This window comes from Myotis lucifugus, unplaced genomic scaffold (genome assembly GCF_000147115.1).
Source record: "Myotis lucifugus unplaced genomic scaffold, Myoluc2.0 scaffold_19, whole genome shotgun sequence".
Classification (NCBI taxonomy): Eukaryota; Metazoa; Chordata; class Mammalia; order Chiroptera; family Vespertilionidae; genus Myotis; species Myotis lucifugus.
This window is the reverse complement of record NW_005871067.1, coordinates 2,668,827-2,690,063: the sequence shown is the minus strand read 5'-3', so window position 1 is coordinate 2,690,063 and position 21,237 is coordinate 2,668,827. Positions and strand designations below refer to the sequence as shown.

At 40.1% G+C, this 21,237-nt stretch overlaps 1 protein-coding gene across 2 annotated transcripts in view; it reads right to left on the bottom strand.

Moving 5' to 3' along the window:
• Window positions 1-21,237, bottom strand: part of FRY (FRY microtubule binding protein) — a 572,796-nt gene that overhangs the window by 171,151 nt on the left and 380,408 nt on the right. For both annotated transcript variants that reach the window (XM_023751126.1, XM_006085476.3), the window contains 6 exons: window positions 10,350-10,449; window positions 9,891-10,062; window positions 5,378-5,634; window positions 4,550-4,696; window positions 3,282-3,450; window positions 1,864-1,954 (listed from right to left, as the gene is read on the bottom strand). In XM_023751126.1, coding sequence (XP_023606894.1) covers window positions 1,864-1,954; window positions 3,282-3,450; window positions 4,550-4,696; window positions 5,378-5,634; window positions 9,891-10,062; window positions 10,350-10,449 — 936 coding nt within the window. The remainder of the gene's footprint in view (window positions 1-1,863; window positions 1,955-3,281; window positions 3,451-4,549; window positions 4,697-5,377; window positions 5,635-9,890; window positions 10,063-10,349; window positions 10,450-21,237) is intronic.

Sequence of the window (21,237 nt, the reverse complement as noted above, 5' to 3'; positions counted from 1 at the left end):
ACAAGCAGCGGAGAGCTACAGGAGGGCGGGCAGCGAGCTACATGCAGGGGAGAGCTACGAGCGGCGGTGGGCCAGGTGGCCAGCTGAGGCAAGTGGCAGCGAGCTACTCGTGCACAGATTCGTGCACAGGGCTACTAGTATTTAATAATAATATAATAATTATTTCTAGATTTCTAGAACACTTTTTCCTCTTCAGGGCACCAAAGACTTTTAAACCAATAGCATTTGAATATCATCTGAAGATCTATAAGGCAGGGCAAAGGTATGGGTGTGGGTAAATGGCATGTCTATATTTATTTTATACAAAGTGATACAGAACAGGTTTGATCTACTTAGTATGTATGCAGCCAAAACAAACAACTAAGGCAATCAATAAATATCTGGAAAACTCAAGCCAAAGTAGGGATGTGCCCCTACATTACTGACTGTATATTCTACACTAATTGACAGCAGGTCAACATCCTGTTTCACTTTAGCTGTCCTCACCAGTGCATGGAGCAAGAGTGATGTTTCAGGAAAAAGTGCTGGATGTGCCATTATGAGCCTACCTTGTCCCAGGTGTGCATTTGCGACTGGATTTGCTAAATAAGTAAATGCACGATTTATAGTGACTGTAAAGACTATAATGATTTTTGTTTTATTCACTTCTTAGATACTTGTAGCAGCTTTTTTTTTCTCCTGATACATCCATCTTTTCCCCAGTCACTCTATATTTCAAACATTCTTTATTGTCCTATCTTTTGGGCTATTACTTTGTGAATCCATAAAACAGAAACTCAAGGACATCTGCTTAGTTTCATACAAATCGGGCCACACAATTGGCACCTAGGGAATTGAAAAAGTGACAACCTATTAACTTCTGAAATTCTTTAATCATATTTAGTCTGATAAAGGCAAAGTCATAAATAGCATATGAAGAGCCAAGGGATCATTCAGCAATAGGGCAGTGATCTAGCAGCACACATGCTGAGGCATTTAATAGGTTAGAGGACTCCAGGGCAGTCACAACTCCAGGGCAGTCAGCCTCATGGCAGATACTCTCCCACTTGTAGCCCCTGCCCTGTGTCATGCCCAGGACAGAATCAGAGGACAGGCATGAGGCCTGCAGGGGCATTCTGGGCTGAGGTATTTTCATTATTTAATCCATTGTAGTCTCTGCAATAGGAATTTATATCTCATCCTTGTTACTCACTTCTTCAGTGAAAGTGCTCCCCATTCCTTTTCACTAAAAAACGCTCAGCCCTAAAGTGTTTTCAGCACCATGGAATCATACTAATTTTTAATTTGAGTCCTGTTGATCTCTTTTGGTTGTGTCTTTGCTCTTCACAATCAACTAGGGAACAATGATCCAGATTTTATTTACTTCTGAGTAGGTCCTGGGCAACTAAAGGCAGAGATGTGGGCAAAATAAATATTATCGAACAGCCTATGGGAAGGGGATTAAGACTTATTTGAGCAGAGGAAGATAGTGTTCTTGGTAAACCAAGACCTGACAAAGTAAAGGTGAAATAAGAAAGATGATGTTTCATAGAATTCACTTCAAGACCACTACTCCGTCTCTAAGAAATTATTCAATACTCAGATTTGAAAATTTCACATGAAAATTCCCTCTAATTCCAGATGGTCTTTGCAAGTAGCAGGACAGCTCATGGTTTTTGTTCGGCCCTAAGAGAAGTGGAGTTCAGCTCGGGAAGAAATTGTTATCTACAGGGATATACAGAGCAGTGTTAGCAAGTCAGTCATAGTTTCTAAGAATAAAGAAGGACTTGTATGTGTGTGAAATTTATAAAGCCTACAAATTTTTATTGATGCCTCTGTATACTCTACAGTTAAACTGGATATCAAGCCAATTTGTGAACCAACCTCTCATCAGACTCTTTCAAGATCTTGCCCTCCTCAGCGTCTGGGAAACTGTCCTGGCCGGCAACCACTGTGTTGCTGCTGGAGGTGGTTCCTGTGGATTAGAAGACACTTAGAAAAAAAATACATGTGGAGGGGGTCAAAGTCAGGTCTCAATATTCCAGGAAAGGATTTCCTGTGAAATTCCATGTTTGAAGAATGCCTTCTATTTTCTGCACAATCACAGACATTCCAAACAAACTCTAAGCCTACTCCACTGAAATAGGAGAATCCCAGACATCTGTAATAGTCAAACCTAATTCCTGGACTCTCCTATAAACCGAGGTCACAACATTCCTGGAAACTTTTCTTAGGTAATGAGCTTATTTGCAATGGCCGTCCCTGCTGTTAGCTGCTTTAGCACTTCTGGGTCTAGGAGTTATTAGTTATTGAGCTAATGTTAGTGAAACAACTCAGGAAACTGTCTGACATCTAGGCTACTGCTTGCCTGCAGAAATGCTGCTTTGGCAGCTAGATGTGGGGAAAACAGAGGGCATGAGAGACGGTCAGGAGAGAGATTTGAAAGCAGTTGTGATATTAGATAAACCAAAACAAAGCTGGCTTCAATGAATTTGAGGAGGACTGCATACATTTCATAAAATGATGCTGAAAGGCCAATTTATGGAAAGTGGTAATATTGTTAGAGGCATTTTAGTCAATTCTGAGAGAATATTCACCAAGGGAATCCCATAAACACAAGATGGAAGGTAAAGACTGAGATTCCTAAGTGATGCTGTGTCCGACCTGGGATCAGCCTCAAGTATAAAACTCTGGGCATGTGAATACTGGGCCACCAATTGTCAGTTATGCTTACAAAATCATTTCATTAATCTCAGCTATTCTTGAGCTATCTTTCTTTTTTAAAGTTATTTTTCAATTACTTTGGACATACAATATTATATGTTTCAGGTGTACAACATAGTAATTAGACATTTATATACCTTATGAAGTGATCACCTCAGTAAGTCTACTACCCAGCTGACACCATACATAGTATTTACAATATTATTGACTATATTCCCTATGCTCTACTTTACATCCCTGTGACTATTTTGTAACTACCAATCTGTACTTCTTAATCCCTTCACCTTTGTCACCTAGCCCCCCTCCCCTCTGGCAACCATGAGTATGCTCTCTGTTTTGTTTATTTGTCTATTTTGTTTTTAGATTTCACACAAAAGTGAGATTATATGGTATTTGTCTTTGACTGACTTGTTTCATTCAACATAATGCCCACTAGGTCCATCCATACTGTCACAATTTAAACCACCTCTTAAATGAAAATACACGCCAGAATAAGAAGTAGCAACACACTCATATCCTTCCAGTGCTCCACACAGAGGAACATCAGAGACCCAGGACAGGCTGTCCACCGGCCCTACCAGAGGCTGCTGTGGAGACCTTGCTGCTGGCAGCAAAGTGGTAGAACGGTGGGTTGTCACAGTGCTGGACGATGGGGTTCACGGGCTCCGTCTGCTGCAGCTCAAAGAGCAGCTCTTCCATGGTTTGAATGGTGTTATTACGGCACAAGTATATCACCACCTTTTTAATCTAAGAAGAAAAACAGAACACAGGGACGTTTCAACAATAATGCCAGTGGGTTGGCAGCAAAGAATGAAGTTATCTCCAGGAGCTATCACCCTGGTAGCTGCCCGGAGACAATCCTAGTGTCTGGATTAAAACTCACCTTCTCTATAGCACATCTGATGGGAGTGTCAAAGGACTTACCCTTCCTAATGGCTGAGTTTACAAAAGTTACTTTTGGGGCTCCTGAAATATACCTAAAAGCAAAAAACATGCCATCTAAAGTCTTATCTTGAGAAAGAATTTTATTTATACAAACCATGGGAAAAAACTGAGAGCTATTTTTGTTTAAAAAGAAATCTGGTCCCCTGCTATTTTCTTATCCCCTAGAAACAAATGAATTTTAGCTGTTTGGATGATTTTACATTTAAAAAATAACTCTGATAACTCTGGAATAAAGTTCTGGGCTACTGGAGCCCTCAGAGTCAAACCTGAGGTGTGGAAGCTGCAATGAGGCTGATGGAGCTTAAAACAGCAGGTGGGCCCAGGATCTCTTAGGAAACAGCCATGCACAAATGCCAAGTGAGTTAGGGCTTAAAAATGCTGTTGTTGTTGATGATCATATCACTTTTGACTACAAACATCATATACTGGGCATCTCAGAAAGATTTCTCTCTGCTTAGATTTATCTTCTAGCAACGGAATTTGAAGAGAAAAATCTGGGTATTCTGCATTTTTATTCTGTTTTAAGAGCATCAAAATGTAAACATGAAATTTTTTTTTAGAAATAATATGCTTTAATTAGTTTCTCTTACATAATGGGTCCAATGTTTATAGAAGTCAGCCTCAGTAACTGATAAGAGAACATTCACCTCTTAAATCATAGGCTTGTGTGTCCAAAGGCTTGGCAAGGGGATGACAGAGGCATCACTAGGACATTGCAGCCTGTTTCTCAGGGGGCAGAAGGGACCTTTTATGTAGCATCTAGACAAGGTCATGGGAGATGAGCATGACTGACCATATTAGACATCGCTATTTTACTTGGAGCAAAGGGCGCATTCTGACTTGCGCTTGCAGATGGAGCCACCAACAAGATAACGCCTGCTGAGAGCCCAGGGAAACTTACATAGGGCAAGAGAAGTGTGTCACTGCTAACCCCACACAGGCTGATCAGAAACTGCAGGGTGACCCTCAAGTTGTTACTCCACTTCTCATTGTTGGCTAGAGCATTCCAAACATTTTCCATTTCCGGTCCAGGAACTTCATCCCCATACTGCAACAAACAAAAGAAACACTGACCCAGGAGACATGGGGAAAACGCAGGGGTGCAAAATGTTTGATTGTAAGTTCTTTTAAGGGTCATGGCTATCTCAAAACCATAGAAGGGGACACATGGCCAGCCATCTGAAAGATGCCACTTTCAGCAATTTATAACGCACAAATTAGTAATGCACAATGCTTATTCGTGTGATTAAAAACGTTAGACTTCTTATTTTATAATTTTTAAAACTGTGGTAAAATACATATAACATAAAGTTTACCATCTTAAACATTTTAAAAAAATATTTTTTTATTTATTTCAGAGAGGGAGGGAGAGGGAGAGCGAGATAGAAATATCAATGATGAGAAAGAATCACTGATCAGCTGCCTCCTGCACAGCCCCCACTGGGGATCAAGCCCACAACTCGGGCATGTGCCCTTGATTGGAATCGATCCCGGGACCCTTCAGTCCACAGGCCGACACTCTATCCACTGAGCAAACCCGGCTGGGGCTTAACCATTTTTCAGTGTACAGTTGGAAGTTTAAGTACAGTCACAGTGTGGTGCAGCCATCACCGTCACCCTGTTCACGTGATTTTTAATGACAATTGCCACTCTCCCTGGGTTTGCAGCCTAGGGTTTGATGAGCCCAGATTTTCTGGGATGATGGAGCCATGTTATGGGGGCACGATACCTTCGCCGTCATGTACATGAGGTTATTCAGGACTAGAGACGTAGCTTCTGGGGAGCCCCAGCCATTCCCTTTCAGCCCATGAGAAGTGGTCACTTCTCCTTCCTGGTTCTTGCTGTCATCCTCTGGACTACTGGGGCTCGACCCTGGGAGGAGGAGTTTGCTGTCCACCAGCTCGATGTTGTGCAGCCAGGGCAGCAGGTAGGTGAGCATAATCTGACGCCCATTTGGGTGCGTTGTGGGGAACCTCTGGCTTACCTCTAAAGAGAAGGGTGGTGATGGAGAGCCATGTGTTATGGCATTAAAATAAAGTAAAACATTAACACTACTGACAGATAGCACAGGGCACTTGCATACACAGCAGCTCCCCAAGGCCATGAAATCTTAAAACTGATGCTTGTCCTCTAGCCTCTCCCTTCAAATCTGGTGCCCTGTGGGGGAAAGTGAGAAAGCACAGTGGGAAGAGCATGGCTTGGTGAGAGTGGAGTGAGGGGGGGCCCCCTGAGTTCAATCCATTGCTGATAGAAGAGGTACATTAGAGGGGACAGAACAAGGGACTTGAGACTAAATGGACATGTTATTAGATCCAGTGCCTCCACACACTAGCTGCACGAGACTCTGGGTTAGTTACTTAACTTCTCTGTTCCTCAGTTTCCTCATCTGTCAAATGAGGCCACTGGGTTCCACACTGGGCTATTGTGAGGGTTAAAGATAGAATCATAATGTATGTAATATGCTCAGGTTGCTGCTTGTTATTTCGTAGACTCAAATAAACAGTGGCTAGGACTATTAGAACAGTGGCTGTCTTTCCAGTGCACCAATAGCATTCCAATAGAGCATCTTCTATGCCAGTGATGGTGAACCTTTTGAGCTCGGCGTGTCAGCATTTTGAAAAACCCTAACTTAACTCTGGTGCCATGTCACATATAGAAATTTTTTGATATTTGCAACCATAGTAAAACAAAGACTTATATTGTTGATATTTATTTTATATATTTAAATGCCATTTAACAAAGAAAAATCAACCAAAAAAATGAGTTCGTGTGTCACCTCTGACATGCGTGTCATAGGTTCGCCATCACTGTTCTAAGCACTACTAGCTGTTAAAAAATGGGATGGAAGTCTCCGGGAAAAACCCATCCATTGTGCAAACTCCTGTCCATGAAGTCCACTTGAAAACTGCCAACTATGTGGAAGCTCCGTGCTCAATGTTCTGTTTCATGACATAAATGAATCAAAGGGTGAGACTATGCGTGTAGCCCAGTCATTTCACTACAACTTTCTCTGATAGCATGTTGCATGCGTTCACAGCCAGAGGCATTTTAATTTCATAACCTGAATGAGCTTTCTATAGAAATAGAAGCACAGCTTTAGGCATGTGCTGCAAGATCTAAGATAACCTCTGATTTCTACCTTCTCCCACTCAGCTAATAAACTTGCTAAAATAAAACCTCACTCATCCTCTGACCTGGCACCCCCCCCCCCCATAGCCCCACCCTCCCTCTTTCCTTCTTTCTCAGCCACACAGCTGAGATCTGGCTCCTGCTGCTATGTCTCCAAGGAAACTACTGACAGTTACCAATGAATTGAGAAATCCAGAGGGTAATTTTAGATCTTATCTTTTGGGATCTCTCTATTCCATTCAAGGCTGTGGACTGTTCACTCCCTCCTCATAAATCTTCTTTCTCCAGGTTTCCATTAAAATCACCTAGACAGTGGGCCTAGGTGTTCTCTCTCAATGTTCCTCCATGCCCTCCCTCACCCTTCCTTCCTTGACCCAGTGCTTGGAAATTGGGTGTGCAGGTTCTTTCTCTCACTCTGGGCTCTGTACAAACACAATCTCATCTGCTCCCTTGGTTCTAAATCCTTCTGTTCCTCCATGAGGTGCTAGTGCTGGCCTCCCCTTGACACTGGTCTGTCTATACAGAGACCTACACTCAGTATCCCAAGCTGAGCTCATGTTCCCCACTTCACCCTAAACCTTCTCTTCTCCCTGAATGGCTCTCAAAATGGGGTCATCACCACTGGCCCCCAGATTCACACAGGCACTCTCTTTTGTGTGCTCCACCCAGGATTCATCACCCTGGTCTCTCCTCTCCACTTGCTCTGGGCTGTCTTAGTTCCAGCCTTCATAACTTCCTCCTTGGATGACTGTCATCATTTCTCAGCTGGTCTCCTCTCTCTAGACTGCATGTCCTCTAGTGCTCCCTCCACACTGTAGCCCATCTTTCTAAAATGCATTCTTGCTTGAAACTGATCAGTGGCTTTCAAAACCCAAGCACCTTGCCTGGATGCCCTCCCTGTTGTTCACAGGGCTCCGAGGGGTTTCAAGAAAGACATGGAGATCACTGGCCTGCACACTCCTTAGGGAGCAATACAAGGCCTTCCAAGATTTGACTCCTGCTTCTATCTGTCCATGACCTTCCCCTGTCCCTGTATATATCATGTTAGCCAATTGACCACTATATAGTCTCTCAAATACAACCTGCTATTTGACACCTCTGAGCCCAAGCATACAACATTTCCTCGGTCTGTAATGCCTACCTGCTTACCCACATAATGTCAACTATTTGTCTGCTTTGCAAATTTCTACTTCTTTTGAACTGCAGCTCAGACATCACATTCTCTGAGAAGTCTTTCCTGATATCCCTGGCCCGATAATTGATCACACCTTCATCTTCCAGCAGAATGTGCTTTATTTATTGCAGTTTCTACATTGTATCACAGCCATACAATTGTAAGCCTTACTTTATTACTAGATTATGATGAACCTTTGATGAGAGAGACTGTTTTATTTGCCACTGTATTCTGAGGACCAATGAATAGTGCCTAACATTGAGGTGGCCCTCAACTCTTGGTTGAAGTAAATAAAAAAAAATTTACTTTTTGAAGGAGAGAATTTACTTATTGAAAAGGATTTTCTTGGGTGAAGAGATTAACCAAATAGCATATATGCATAGCCTTTGGATACAGACAACAGTGTGGTGATGGACAGAGGGAGGGGGTGGAGGTTGGGTAGAGGTAGGCAAAGGAGGGGGAAATGGGGACATTTGTAATAGTGTCAATGATTTAAAAGGCTTTTCTTGAGTCCTTCTCGCACTGTTTCAGGCACCATGTGAGGATGTGGCTCACTCTGTCTCAGGTAGATAGAGAGGTTTTACAAAGTAGTAGATTTTAAATAGATCTTAAGGACGATTGTGAATTAGGGAGAGGGCCATTTCCAGTAGAGGAAGCAGCATGAACAGAAGCAAGGATTACCTGAGAATGAAATAAAGGTTTGCTGGGTAAAAGGCAGAAAGCAAATTTGGAACAGGAGGTGTCTTTTAAGTGAAGGTGTTCCAATTTTATAGCACTGGCTTTGGGGAAAGATGTCTCGATTTAATTCTGACTTGGCTGCTTCCTCATTATATGGTTTTGAGCAAATGACTGAACATCTCTAAGCCTTAGCTTCTCATCTGTAAAATAGAAATGATGATTCCAATGGTAGTGGTGATGGTGACAATCCCATGCCAGGACTGGGCTAATAGCTTGACTATTATTAGCTCATTTTAATCCTCACATCCTATGAGGTAGTTTTTGTTGCAGACAAAGAAATAGAGTTTAGAGGCTCTGTGACTTGCCTGTGGCCCGGCAGCTAGTGCATGGCCGGGCCAGTGATTAACCCAGGCTGCCTGACTCCAGAGCTTCACTTCTAACCTCTACTCATGGGGTCTAAGATTAAATTATAAGTGAAATGTATATAAAGTGCCTAGAATAGAGCCTGGCACATTAATCACTCAATAGATAGAAGCTGGTATTAGCAATTTTTAGGACGACTGGGCAGACATTTGAGTTAGGAAGTGCTGTATATATTTGGTTTTGTTTTGCAGGTGGATGGCAGTCAGGGTGTGTTACAGGTGGGGCGGGCCAGGGGCAGGACTCATGAGGATTTGGACTAAGGCAGTGGAGATGTAGACAAAGATGAATTCAAGATACCAAAGTCAGCCTCCCCTCAAAGTACTATGTGTGCTCAGGCAAAACTTAATTGACCAATACAATTTTTAAAAATAAATTTATACAAAAATTATTTATAAAGATTACTTGCAAAGATGTGCCAAATATAAAACTCACAACAATTCATATATGTAGCAACATACAAGCTACAAATCACCTTTACCACCGCCACCCGCAAACAATTTGCAGCAATTATATGTGTTACAAGTTACACCACCTATATTTCATTTCTTTGGAAAATTTTACATAGATAATCTTGTTTGTAAAAACATGATTAATCTAAGCATCTTTGCATTTGTCCCATGTTTATTTATACCTACACTGTTTTAGATAAACAGATACGTTTACATTTAAAGACATTCTAAAATTTACTTTTGTATTTAACTGGACTTAATCCATAATAATTTTGATCTATAAATTTAGCACAAATAAGTATGACTCTAAATTGGCATTAAAATTTAAAAAGCAAGATTAATTAGAGCAGAAATGATCACACATGTCATCACTGACTATTGTCTGGTACCTGAGAAGAGCGGGAGAGTGAGCTCGGGATACATCCTGGCCAGTTCACATGACAAGAGGGCTAGTGACATGCTGTAGAGGGGTGGCAATGGGCCGTGGGTTCCATAGAGAATACTGCCAGGCCTTTGTTCAGCTACTTTCTTTGAGTAAACAAAAAGCTTTGCTTCAAGGATCTATAAAGAGGTAGGAAAGTAAGAAACAATACAGAAAAATATTGGCTACATCAGGAGCATTTCTATTTAATAAAGGTTCAAAGTAAACTAATGAATATAATAGTATCCAATATAGTAGTATTTAATATAGTTGTATTCAGTGGAGAGCATCAGTTAATTCCTATTTACAGTGATATGCACATATGATATAAATAAATGCATATCAAGAAACAGCAACCCAGGGATCAACCCCCATTTCTATTTTCTGTGCCCAAGGGTGGATGTTTCTGACACTAAATGGTACATGCCTGCATGAGCTGCATGGAGATTTCATAGGTCTCTCTGTTGGTGTCAGAGGCCTTAAATAGAACAAGGTTTAGCAATGTCACTATGTCGAAGGGATAGTTCCTAAAAAAAAAAAAGACCAAAAAGCACAGTTTATAAGACTGCCTGACTAGTAATCTTAATAAACCAATTACCTCTCAAATCCTAGAAGGCACACTGACCTCAGTCACACTTATTAATGACATCCCATGCTCATTTGGCAATTGTTTTGCCACCTTCTTTTTTAAGAAATTCTTTATTGTTTAAAGTATTACATGAGTCTCCTTTCCGCCCCCCCCGTTGACCTCTCCCCCACTACATCCTCCCCCAAGCACAAGCCCTCACCCCGCTACTGTCTGTTTCCATTGGTTTTGCTCAAATGTGTTCATACAAGTCCTTTGGTTGATCTCTTACCCACTCACCCCCGCCTTCCCTCATAGGTTGGACAGTCTGTTCGATGCTTCTATGTCTCTGGTTCTATTTTTGTTCATCAGTTTATGTTGTTCATTATATTCCACAAATGAGTGAGATCATGTGATATTTATCTTTCTCTGACTAGCTTATTTCGCTTAGCATAATGCTCTCTAGTTCTATCCATGCTACTGCAAATGTAAGACTTCCTTCTTTTTTACAGCAGAGTAGAATTCAATTGTGTAGATGTATTGCCTCCTTCTTTTGCTGTTTATTAGTAGATAGAGGGAAATAACTCTATTTTTTGTTTAAAATTGAACATTGTCACACCAGGAGAAACAAACATTAAAAAATATATCTAATACACATACATTTTAATGAAAAACAAATACAAATAGAAAGGATAGCATTTAGATGACATGTTTAAATTTCTCAATAGCTCACTGATTTAATATTTTCATTCAATCTCTCTACATTTATTAAGCAAGAAACATACACCATGAACAATTGCAAAGTACTTATGTTACTACTGGAGGCCCAGTGCACAGATTCATGCACTGTCGGGGTCCCTTTGCCTGGCCTGCAGGGATCAGGCTGAAACTGGATCTCCAACACTTCCTGAGGGGTCCCAGATTGTGAGAGGGCGCAGGCCAGGCCGAGGGACCCCACCAGTGCACGATCGGGGCCGGGGAGGGACTGTGGGAGGGCTCCAGGGCATGTCTGGCCCATCTGGCCCAGTCCCGATGGGCTGGACCCTTGCAGCAAGCTAACGTACCGGTCAGAGAATAGGTCCCCTGGTGGTCAGTGCGCATCATAGAGACTGGTCATATGGTCAAGCAAACAGTCGGATCTTTGGCATATTAGGATTTTATTACATAGGATTAGTGAGGCTGGTCCCTTCACCTAAGGGCAGCTTCCAGTATATTTAGGGAGACAAAACTATACAGTCTAGTTATGATGAGCGGTATGATGGCAGGCTGTGAACTCTCGATGAGGGACACCTAAATCAGAGTTGGGTCAGGAAAGGCTTTTCCCAGGGAGAGACAAATAAACTGAGCCTCAAGCCACAGGAGACATCAGCCAGGCCATGGAAGGGTGGTATGGAGTGTTCTGGGCAAAGAGAACATTTTAAAAAATTACAAGAATGAAACAGCAAGATACCTTGTGAAAAAAGAAAGACTCTCTGAGTGAAAGAAATAAGTAGAAGAATAGAAGGTGATGGGTCTGGGGAGTGGGGAGAAGTGTGAAGATCCTACAGGATTTGCAGTGGGGGTGGGGGTGAGGTTATGTGTGAAGAAATGACATTAGGTTTTGAACACTTACTCTGGCTGCTGAATGGAGAATGGGTTGCAGGGGGTCAATATTGGATGCTGTGACAATCATCCAGATAGATATTGATAAGGGTTTGAATTAGGGCAGGGACAGTTGAAACAGAAAAGTCAGCAGGATTTAGTAATTGATTGTATGTGTGGTATGAAAGCTAGGGGAAAATAGAAACAGAGACAACAAAGTATGAGGCAATTAGAGGCATAATCAAATGGAACATGGAGATCAAATCCACTATTTCTTGCTATGGTATACTATTTAAAGATGATATCTTTTTACTGTATGCATTTTCTTAGCTATAGTGGAAATGAGGTCACAAATGGAAAACTTCTCGTGAGAAAACTGTTAGTGAATGGTCTGTACCAGAAGACTTCGAAGAAATCTATGGCATTTTTATACACCAATAGTGAACTTACAGAAAGAGAGATTAAAAAACAATCCCATTTACCATCGCACCAAAATATTTAAGATACTTAGGAATAAACTTAACTAGGGAGGTAAAAGACCTGTACTCGGAAAACTAAAGGACACTGAAAAAAGAGATAGAGGAAGACATAAACAGATGGAAGAACATACTGTGTTCATGGATTGGTAGAATCAACATCATTAAAATGTCCATACTACCCAAAGCAATCTATAGATTCAATGCACTTCCCATTAAAATACCAACGGCATATTTCACAGACCTAGAATGAACTCTCCAAAAATTCATCTGGAATAAAAAAAGACCCGAGTAGCTGCAGCAATCCTGAGAAAGAAGAACAAAGTAGGAGGGATCTCAATACCTGGTATTTATTTTAAGGCAACCTTCAGAAAGCAGAAGGTAGCTTGAAGGTGAAAACATATTGGTTATTCTGTGGGTTCCTTTATCGATTGTATATAGTTACACTGTCTCAGAAGTTCTGTTTTGGAACTTTCACTCTTCTAGAAAGGCACAATCCTACTATGAATACAGGCCCATCTTATGGTAGTAAGCTTAGTGAGAGATTATAGTGAGAGTTGCTTAGACACATAAAAAAAGATTTGTACTTTTAATATTCTGTATTACTTAAATTTTAATTTTTTATGGTACTAGTAATACATGAATATATTTTCCTTTTAAAAGAAACACATGAGGCTGTAGGACCCACTCTGAAGATGCCCCACTTACATGGCTGGCAAGTCAGTGCTGGTTGTAGGCAGGTGCATAGAATAAATGTGGATGTGCCCCATCTCCTTTTCTCCCTCAGCCATTGCTTCTGACCCTACATGCAACCACTGTCAACATTTTGGTGTGTGCCCTAGCCCTTTTCTAAGTCGATATACAAAGATGTGTATGTACATACCCCACCCTCACTACATAGGATTTTAAACATAAATGTGATTATACTACCTACATGTAGTGCTTGGAATTTAGGTTTTACAGTGAACAATAAGGCCCACTTCAGACTTCTTTAAAAGCTGCAAAGTGTTCCAAAGTGTGGACAGACTATAAATAACCCTTTTTGTAGGGGATGCAGTGGTGTGCCACGTAGAGTCCCCTTTCAGAACCCGGCACTCAATCCTCCAACTGAAGTTTTGGAGGCTGATATTGCTGGCTGAACCCTCTCTGGGAATTGCCTTCAGCCTGAGAGATGTACTCAGGCCAAGGTCATGCTTGCTCCCCAGCAGCAGCAGCCCCTGAGGGACTGGTTGAAGTTTTCACTCCTCTGCCCAGTTCTACTTCCTCCACTTCCCCATAGATGTTGACCTCGTGGGGTTTTACTAAGGAATTTCCTGCACTCAGATCCTCTGTTATTCTCATTTTTTTCACTATATAATGCCACAAACACCAGATATGTAAGCATTTCTTTAAAACAGATGCCTACAAGACATCATGCAGGGTCAAGGGGCACATTTAATTTTTGGGGAGATACTGCACTATTGCCTTCCAAAATGGCTTTACTAATTTGCACTCCAAAATAATTACTTTTCTAGAACTTTCAGTTTCAAAAGAACAAAAAAGCATGAGGTTGATGTGTCAGATAGAGAATTGGGGAAAGCCCCCAGACGATGGTGGTGAAGGGGATGATGAAGGATAGGTGACGTTTATGTTATGATGTGCTTACTTTGTGCCAGTTACTGCCTTTACCTAGATTTGTATTTAATTGTCACAAAATGCTGGTGAGGCTTAGAGAAGCTAAGCACTTGCCCAAGGTCACACAGAAGTAGTGGATCCTAGACTCCCTCCTGGATATGCCTAACTCCAAAGGATTCATGCGTTTACCCACAGTGTTCCTAGCAGCCCACAGCAGAACATGTCACAACCAGTCTACATTGGAATTCTTACAAACTACAATATCTGGAAGCAGACCATTCTGATTGTGAAAATAGAAAGGACGTTTTCTTCTGAGCCCCATAGTGCAGAGGTGGCCCTACCTATATCTCTATCTTTGACATTGGGACTTAATTCATATATATTTATATAAAGAAGAATACTAGAAACACTACTTGGAATTTAACGGCAGGAAAAGAAAAGATAAAGCCTGTCTTTTAAGTGGGGCTGTGCACTTGACCAAGTAATGAGGGCATTCATTAGTTGCTTAAGAATGACCTGTGGAATTTATGTTGAAACAATGCTGAGAGGAATAACACAGATCCAGAAAATGAAAGAAACCCAGATAAGGAAAAGTGAGAAAGATATAAAATGAGCAAGAGAGAACACATAAACCATGTGAATGTAGTTATATTAAACAAGCTTAGAAATGGAATCTTATACCTCCCAGCATTTAATTATTCACCATAGGCCCTCTGGAATGGAACAAGATGAATAAAGGCAGCTGTGATTATACAGAATAAAAATCAAATGGTGAAATAAATGTGGAAGGTAGGCATGATTCAGAAAGTACTAGTAAACAAGAAATAAAAGTGTTTTTTTCAATCTAGAAAAGAGAAGATTTTTTAAAAATATATTTTTATTGATTCAGAAAGAAAGGGAGAGATAGAAACATCAATGATGAGAGAGAATCATTGACCAGCTGCCTCCTGCACGCCCCACACTGAGGATCGAGCTCACAACCTGGGCATGTGCCCTTGACTGGAATTGAACCCGGGACCCTTCAGTCCACAGTTTGACACTCTAGCCACTGAGCCAAACCAGCCAGGGCTAGAAAAGAGGAGACTTCTGAAGAATTTGGGAAATACCCATTAGCTATGGTTTCTTTAGAACTAAATGACAAAGGATAACTTTGAGGGATTCTTTTCATAGATATTACTAGTCAATGGAGGGGATTACTCTGTAGCTTTTTGCTTCTAACAGCTAGTGAATAATAGTGTCTACAGGGTGCTTTTTAGGTGCCAGGTCTCAGATCGAGAGACTTATTTTATTTAATCCATGCTCTAACCTTATTATCACTCCCATTTTACAGATGAGTAAGAATTTGTAGTAACTTGCTCAAAGCACACAGGTTGAATTCAAACTCAAGATACTTAAGTTTCCATCTTTCCATATATCTGTTTGTCATTTGTATACCTTTCTGGTAGAAGTATCTATTCAGGTCCTATGCCCATTTTTAAATTGGGTTGTTTGCTTTTTTGTTGTTGAATTGTATGAGTTCTTTATATATTTTGGATATTTAACCTCTGGTTGGAGGTGTTGTTTGCAAATGTCTTCTGCCATTTGGGTGATTGCCTTTTTGTTTTGTTGACAGTTTCTTGTGCTATGCAGAAGCTTTTTAGTATGATATAGTCCCATTCATTTATTTTTGTTTTTACTTCCCTTGCCTTTGAGGTCAAATTAATAAAATCCTCTCTAAGAATTAAGTTCATAAGTTTAGTTTGTTTACTATATTTTCTATGTAATTTATTGTTTCAGGTCTTATATTTAGGTCTTTTATCCCTTAGAGTTAGTTTTTGTATATGGGAACAAACAACTTCACTAGCTACTAGGGAACTGCAAATCAAAGCTACAATGAGATACAACCTTACACCTGTTAGAATGGTTATTATCAACCAGAAGAGTAATAACAAGTGTTGGAGAGGTTGTGGAGATAAAGAAACCCTCATTTACTGCTGATGGGAATGTAAACTGGTACAGCCATTATGGAAAACAATATGGAGGCTCCTCAAAAAAATAAGAATAGAGTTACTATATGGCCCAGCAATCCTGCTTCTGGGTATCTACCAACAAATATTTAAAGATATTTATTCATAAAGATATATGTACCCTATGTTCATTGTAGCATTATTCATGATGGTCAAGACATGGCAAGTGACCTTTGATAAATGATTGGATAAAAAAGATGTGGTACATATATAAAATGAAATATTATTTAGCCATAAGAAAAGACGAAATACAGTGAGGCCTTGACTTACGAGTATCCCAACTAACGAGTTTTTCGAGATACGAGCTGTCTCTCGGCTGATTTTTTGCTTTGAGTTGTGAGCTAAAATTCGGGTTACGAGCCAGCTTCAGATACCCCACCGCTAGTTGGCGCAGCGAGCATCACAGTGAATGCCACAACATCAGCCCAGCATCACGTGTCTCACTCGTTCACTTTAAGATTTGACATACGAGTAATTTGAGTTATGAGCTCCGTCACGGAATGAATTAAACTCGTAAGTCAAGGCCCCACTGTACTGCCATTGTGACAACACTGATAAATCTTGAGAGTATCATGCTAAGCAAATAAGTCAGAGATAAAATGTCAAGAACCATATGATTTCAATCATATGTGGGATATAAAACTAGAAGCAACAAATGAACAAATGAGAAACAAACAGAACTCATACAGATAACAGTATGGTGGTTACTAGAGGAAAGGGGGTGGTGGGAGTAAAGGGGGCCAAATATATGGTGATGAAAGGAGCTTTGACATTGTGAGGTAAACACACAATATGATATATAAATGATGTATTATAGAATTGTGCATTTGAAACCTATATGATTTTATTAACCAATATTACCCCAATAAATTTCATTAAGAAAAGACAGTAAGTTTTTAGAGCCCAAATCCCCACACTTACAACCCTCCAGAGGGCCTACTGGATCAAATGAGGCTAAACATCACTAGGTAGGGGGTGCTATTGGGATTCATGAGTCATAAGCTTCATATTTCTTCCTTGGAAATTGATCAAGTGGGGCACTGACTTTTAAGAATTCAAGTTTGCTGGGCCTGATTTAAATTAGGAAAGATTTATAGAGTTAACTTAAGGCAAAACAAACATACAAACAAAAATGACAATAAAAATAAACCCAACACAATTCTTTAAAAGTTAAAACTTTAATTTTATATATAATTCTGAAATATCTATTAAATATTTTTAGTAGTATTTTGGATAGACAGTAAGAACAAAATCAATGGAATTCTTAAGATTTAATTAAATGTTAAGAGAATTTTGTTAGGTCAGTGATTGGAAATGGCCTGTACTTTTAATATGGAGCATGCTATTTACCTTGATTAATAACCTTGAAAAGCCAATTAATCTCTTTCTCAATTTCCTTATCTGTTCTGTACTGATATGATTTGGAGTTAAGAGGGAAGTTAATAAGAACATGGACAGAAGCCAAATAGTTATTTGAACTAATGCTGTCTAATAAGTGAACTATTTTCTTTTGTGCTAAATTATAGTACTGAGATAGATTTAATAGATTTTAATCAGATATAAATAATATTTTATGAAAAATTCTTCAAAATTAATATTACCAGTTCTACCATAACTTTCTACTTTTATCTTCACTTCTCCTGGTCCTATTCAAGTTCCACTTTGACTTCCAAATCTCTTAATAGAACTAGAGTTATATGATAATCATAGTTACAGTTATAGGTTTGATTGGAGACAAGCAAGTTCACTACACACACACACACACAGACACACACACACACACACAGTCGATTACAGAAATAAAAGAAACCAAGAACAAGAATGTAGAGACCATGTCTGGCCCATGTTGCTCAGTGGCTGAGCATCGACCTATGAACCAGGAGGTCATGGTTCAATTTCCCATCAGGACACATGCCCATGTTGTGGGCTTGATTCCCAGTAGGGGGCATGTAGAAGGCAGTGGATTCAAAATTCTCTCTCATCATTTATGTTTCTATCTCCCTCTCCCTTCCTCTCTGAGATCAATAAAAGTCATTTTACTTTTTAAATTTAAATTCTTTATTGTTGAAAGTATTACATATGCCTCCTTTCCCCCCCATTGACCTGTCCCCAGCTGCTCCCCCCAACCCTTGCACACGCCCTCACCCCCCCTACTGTCTGTGTCCATTGGTTATGCTTGTACGCATGCATACAAGTCCTTTGGTTGATCTCTTACCCCCCGCCACCCTCCCCTGTCTTATCTCTGAGGTTTGACCATCTGTTCGATGATTATATGACTCTGGCTATATTTTTGTTCATCAGTTTACCTTTTCATTATATTCCAAAAATGAGTGAGATCATGTGGTATTTATCATTCTCTGACTGACTTATTTCACTTAGCATAATGCTCTCCAGATACATCAATGCTGTTGCAAATGGTAAGAGTTCTTTCATTGTTATAGCACTACTAGAGGTCCGGTGCACAAAATTTATGCACAGGTGGGGTCCCTAGGCCTGGCCAGCGATCAGGGCCTATCGGGGCCATCTTGCCCAGTCCCGATTGGGGCCGGGCCAGGGAAAGGGACTGTGGGAGGTTGACTGGCCATGGGAGGTTGGCTGTGGGAGCACACTGACCACCAGGGGGCAGCTCCTGCATTGAGCATCTACCCCTTGGTGGTCAGTGCGCATCATAGCAACTGGCCGACTGGTCATTCCAGTTGTTCTGGTCATCTGGTCATAACAGTGGCTTAGGCTTTTATATATAGAGATAGTATCCCATTGCGTAGATGTACCATGGTTTTCTAATCCACTCATCAAATGCTTTTTCTGCATCAATCGATATGATCATGTGGTTTTTGTCTTTCAATTTGTTTATGTGATGTATCACATTTATTGATTTGTGGATATTGTACCAGCCTTGCATGTCTGGAATAAATCCCACTTGGTCATGGTATATGATCTTTTTAATGTATTGCTGGATGCGATTTGCTAATATTTTGTTTAGGATTTTAACATCTATGTTCATTAGAGATATTGGTAATTCTCTTTCTTTGTATTATCTTTATCTGGTTTTTAGATTAGGGTAATGCTGACTTCATAAAAGGAGTTTGAAGTGTTCCTTCCTCTTGAATTTTTTGGAATAGTCTGAGGAGGGCAGGTTTCATTTCTTCTTTGAATGTGAAAGAAGAAATCCCCTGTGAAGCTGTCTGGATCAGGGCTTTTGTTTGCTGGAAGTTTTCTTTTATTACTGCTTCAATTTGCTCAGTAGTTATTGGCCTATTCAGATTATCTGATTCTTCCTGATTGAGTTTTGGAAGACTGTATGTTTCTTAGGAATATGTCCATTTCATCTAGGTTGTCCAGTTTGCTGGAATAGAGTTGTGCGTAGTATGTTTTTCACAATCCTTTGTATTTCTGTGGGGTCAGTTGTTACTTTGCCTCTTTGGTTTCTGATTTTGTTTATTTGGGTCCTCTCTCACTGCTCCTTGGTAAGCCTGGCTAGAGGTTCACCAATCTTGTTTATCCTTTCAAAGAACCAGCTCTTGGTTCTATTGATTTTTTGTATTTTTTTTTATTTTGGTCTCTTATGTCTTTTATTTCCTCTCTGATCTTTATTATTTCATTCCTTCTACTTTGGGGTTTTCTTGTTTCTCTCTTTCTAATTCTTTAAGTTGTAGGGTTAGATAATTTATTACTATTTTTTCTTGTTTTTTGAGGTAGGCCTGTAGTGCTATGAACTTTCCTCTAAGGACTGCTTTCACTGTGTCCCATAGATTTTGGATTGTTGTGTTTTCATTGTCATTTGTTTCCGGGATTTTTTTATTTCTTTTTTGATCTCTTTGGTAACCCAATCATTGTTTAATAGCATGCCATTTAGCCTCCAAGTGTCTTATTTTTTAAAATTGTTTTTATTGTAGTTGATTTCTAATTTTATGCCACTGTGATCTGAGAAGATGCTTCATATGACTTCTATCTTCTTGAACTTGAAGAGACTTAGTCTGTGTCCTAATATGTGGTCTATCTTTGAAAATGCCCCATGTGCACTTGTGAAGAATGTATATTCTGTAGCTTTGGGGTGAAATGTTCTGACAATGTCAATTAGTTCTGTCTGATCTAGTGAGCCATTTAGGATTGCTGTTTCTTTGTTGATTTTTTAAAATCTATAATATTGATCCAGTGGTGTCAATGTGGTATCAAAGTTTCCTACTATGATTGTATTCTTCTCGATCTCTCCCTTGATATCTTCCAGAAGTTCTTTTATGTATTTGGGTGCTCCTGTATTTGGTGCATATATGTTTACCAGAGTTAGAGCCTCTTGTTATATTGCTCCCTTTAGTATAAGAAAGTGGCCTTCCTTATCTCTTGTTATGGCCTTCACTTTGAGGTCAATTTTGTCAGATATAAATATTGCTACCCCAGTTTTTTTTCATTTTCATTTGCTTGAAATTTTTTTTCCCATCCTTTCACTTTCAGTCTCTGTGAGTCCTTCGTTCTAAGGTGTGTCTCTTGTAGATAGCATATATATGGGTCATGTTTTCTTATCCATTCAGCTACCCTATGTCTTTTGATTGGTGCATTTAATCCATTTACAATTAAGGTTATTATTGATAGGTACTTGTTTGTTGCTATTTTTATTCTTTATGCTTATGTTCCTTCTTCCCTTTCTATTTATTCTTTTTACAATAGTCCCTTTAACATTTCTTGTATTGTTGGCTTGGTAGTCATAAACTCCCTTAGTCTTTTTTTTGTCTGCGAAGCTCCCGATTTCCTCTTCAATTTTGATCGATGGTCTTGTTTGATAGATTATTCTTGGATTCAGTCCTTTGCTTTGCACCACTCTGTATTCTTCATTCCATTCCTTACTGGCCTGATGTGTTTCTGTTGAGACATTGTTTTATAGTCTAACTAGAGGCCTGTTGCATGAAGAGATTTGTGCAATAGGCCTTCCCTTCCCTTGGCTGCTGGCACCAGTTTTCCTCTGGCACCGGGACCCAGGCCTTCACTCTGGCTGGGTTCCGGCAGAGCCCCACCCAGCCATCAGCTTTGCAGCTCGCTGATCCCGGACTGTGAAGCATGGGCTCTGCTCATCCCAGG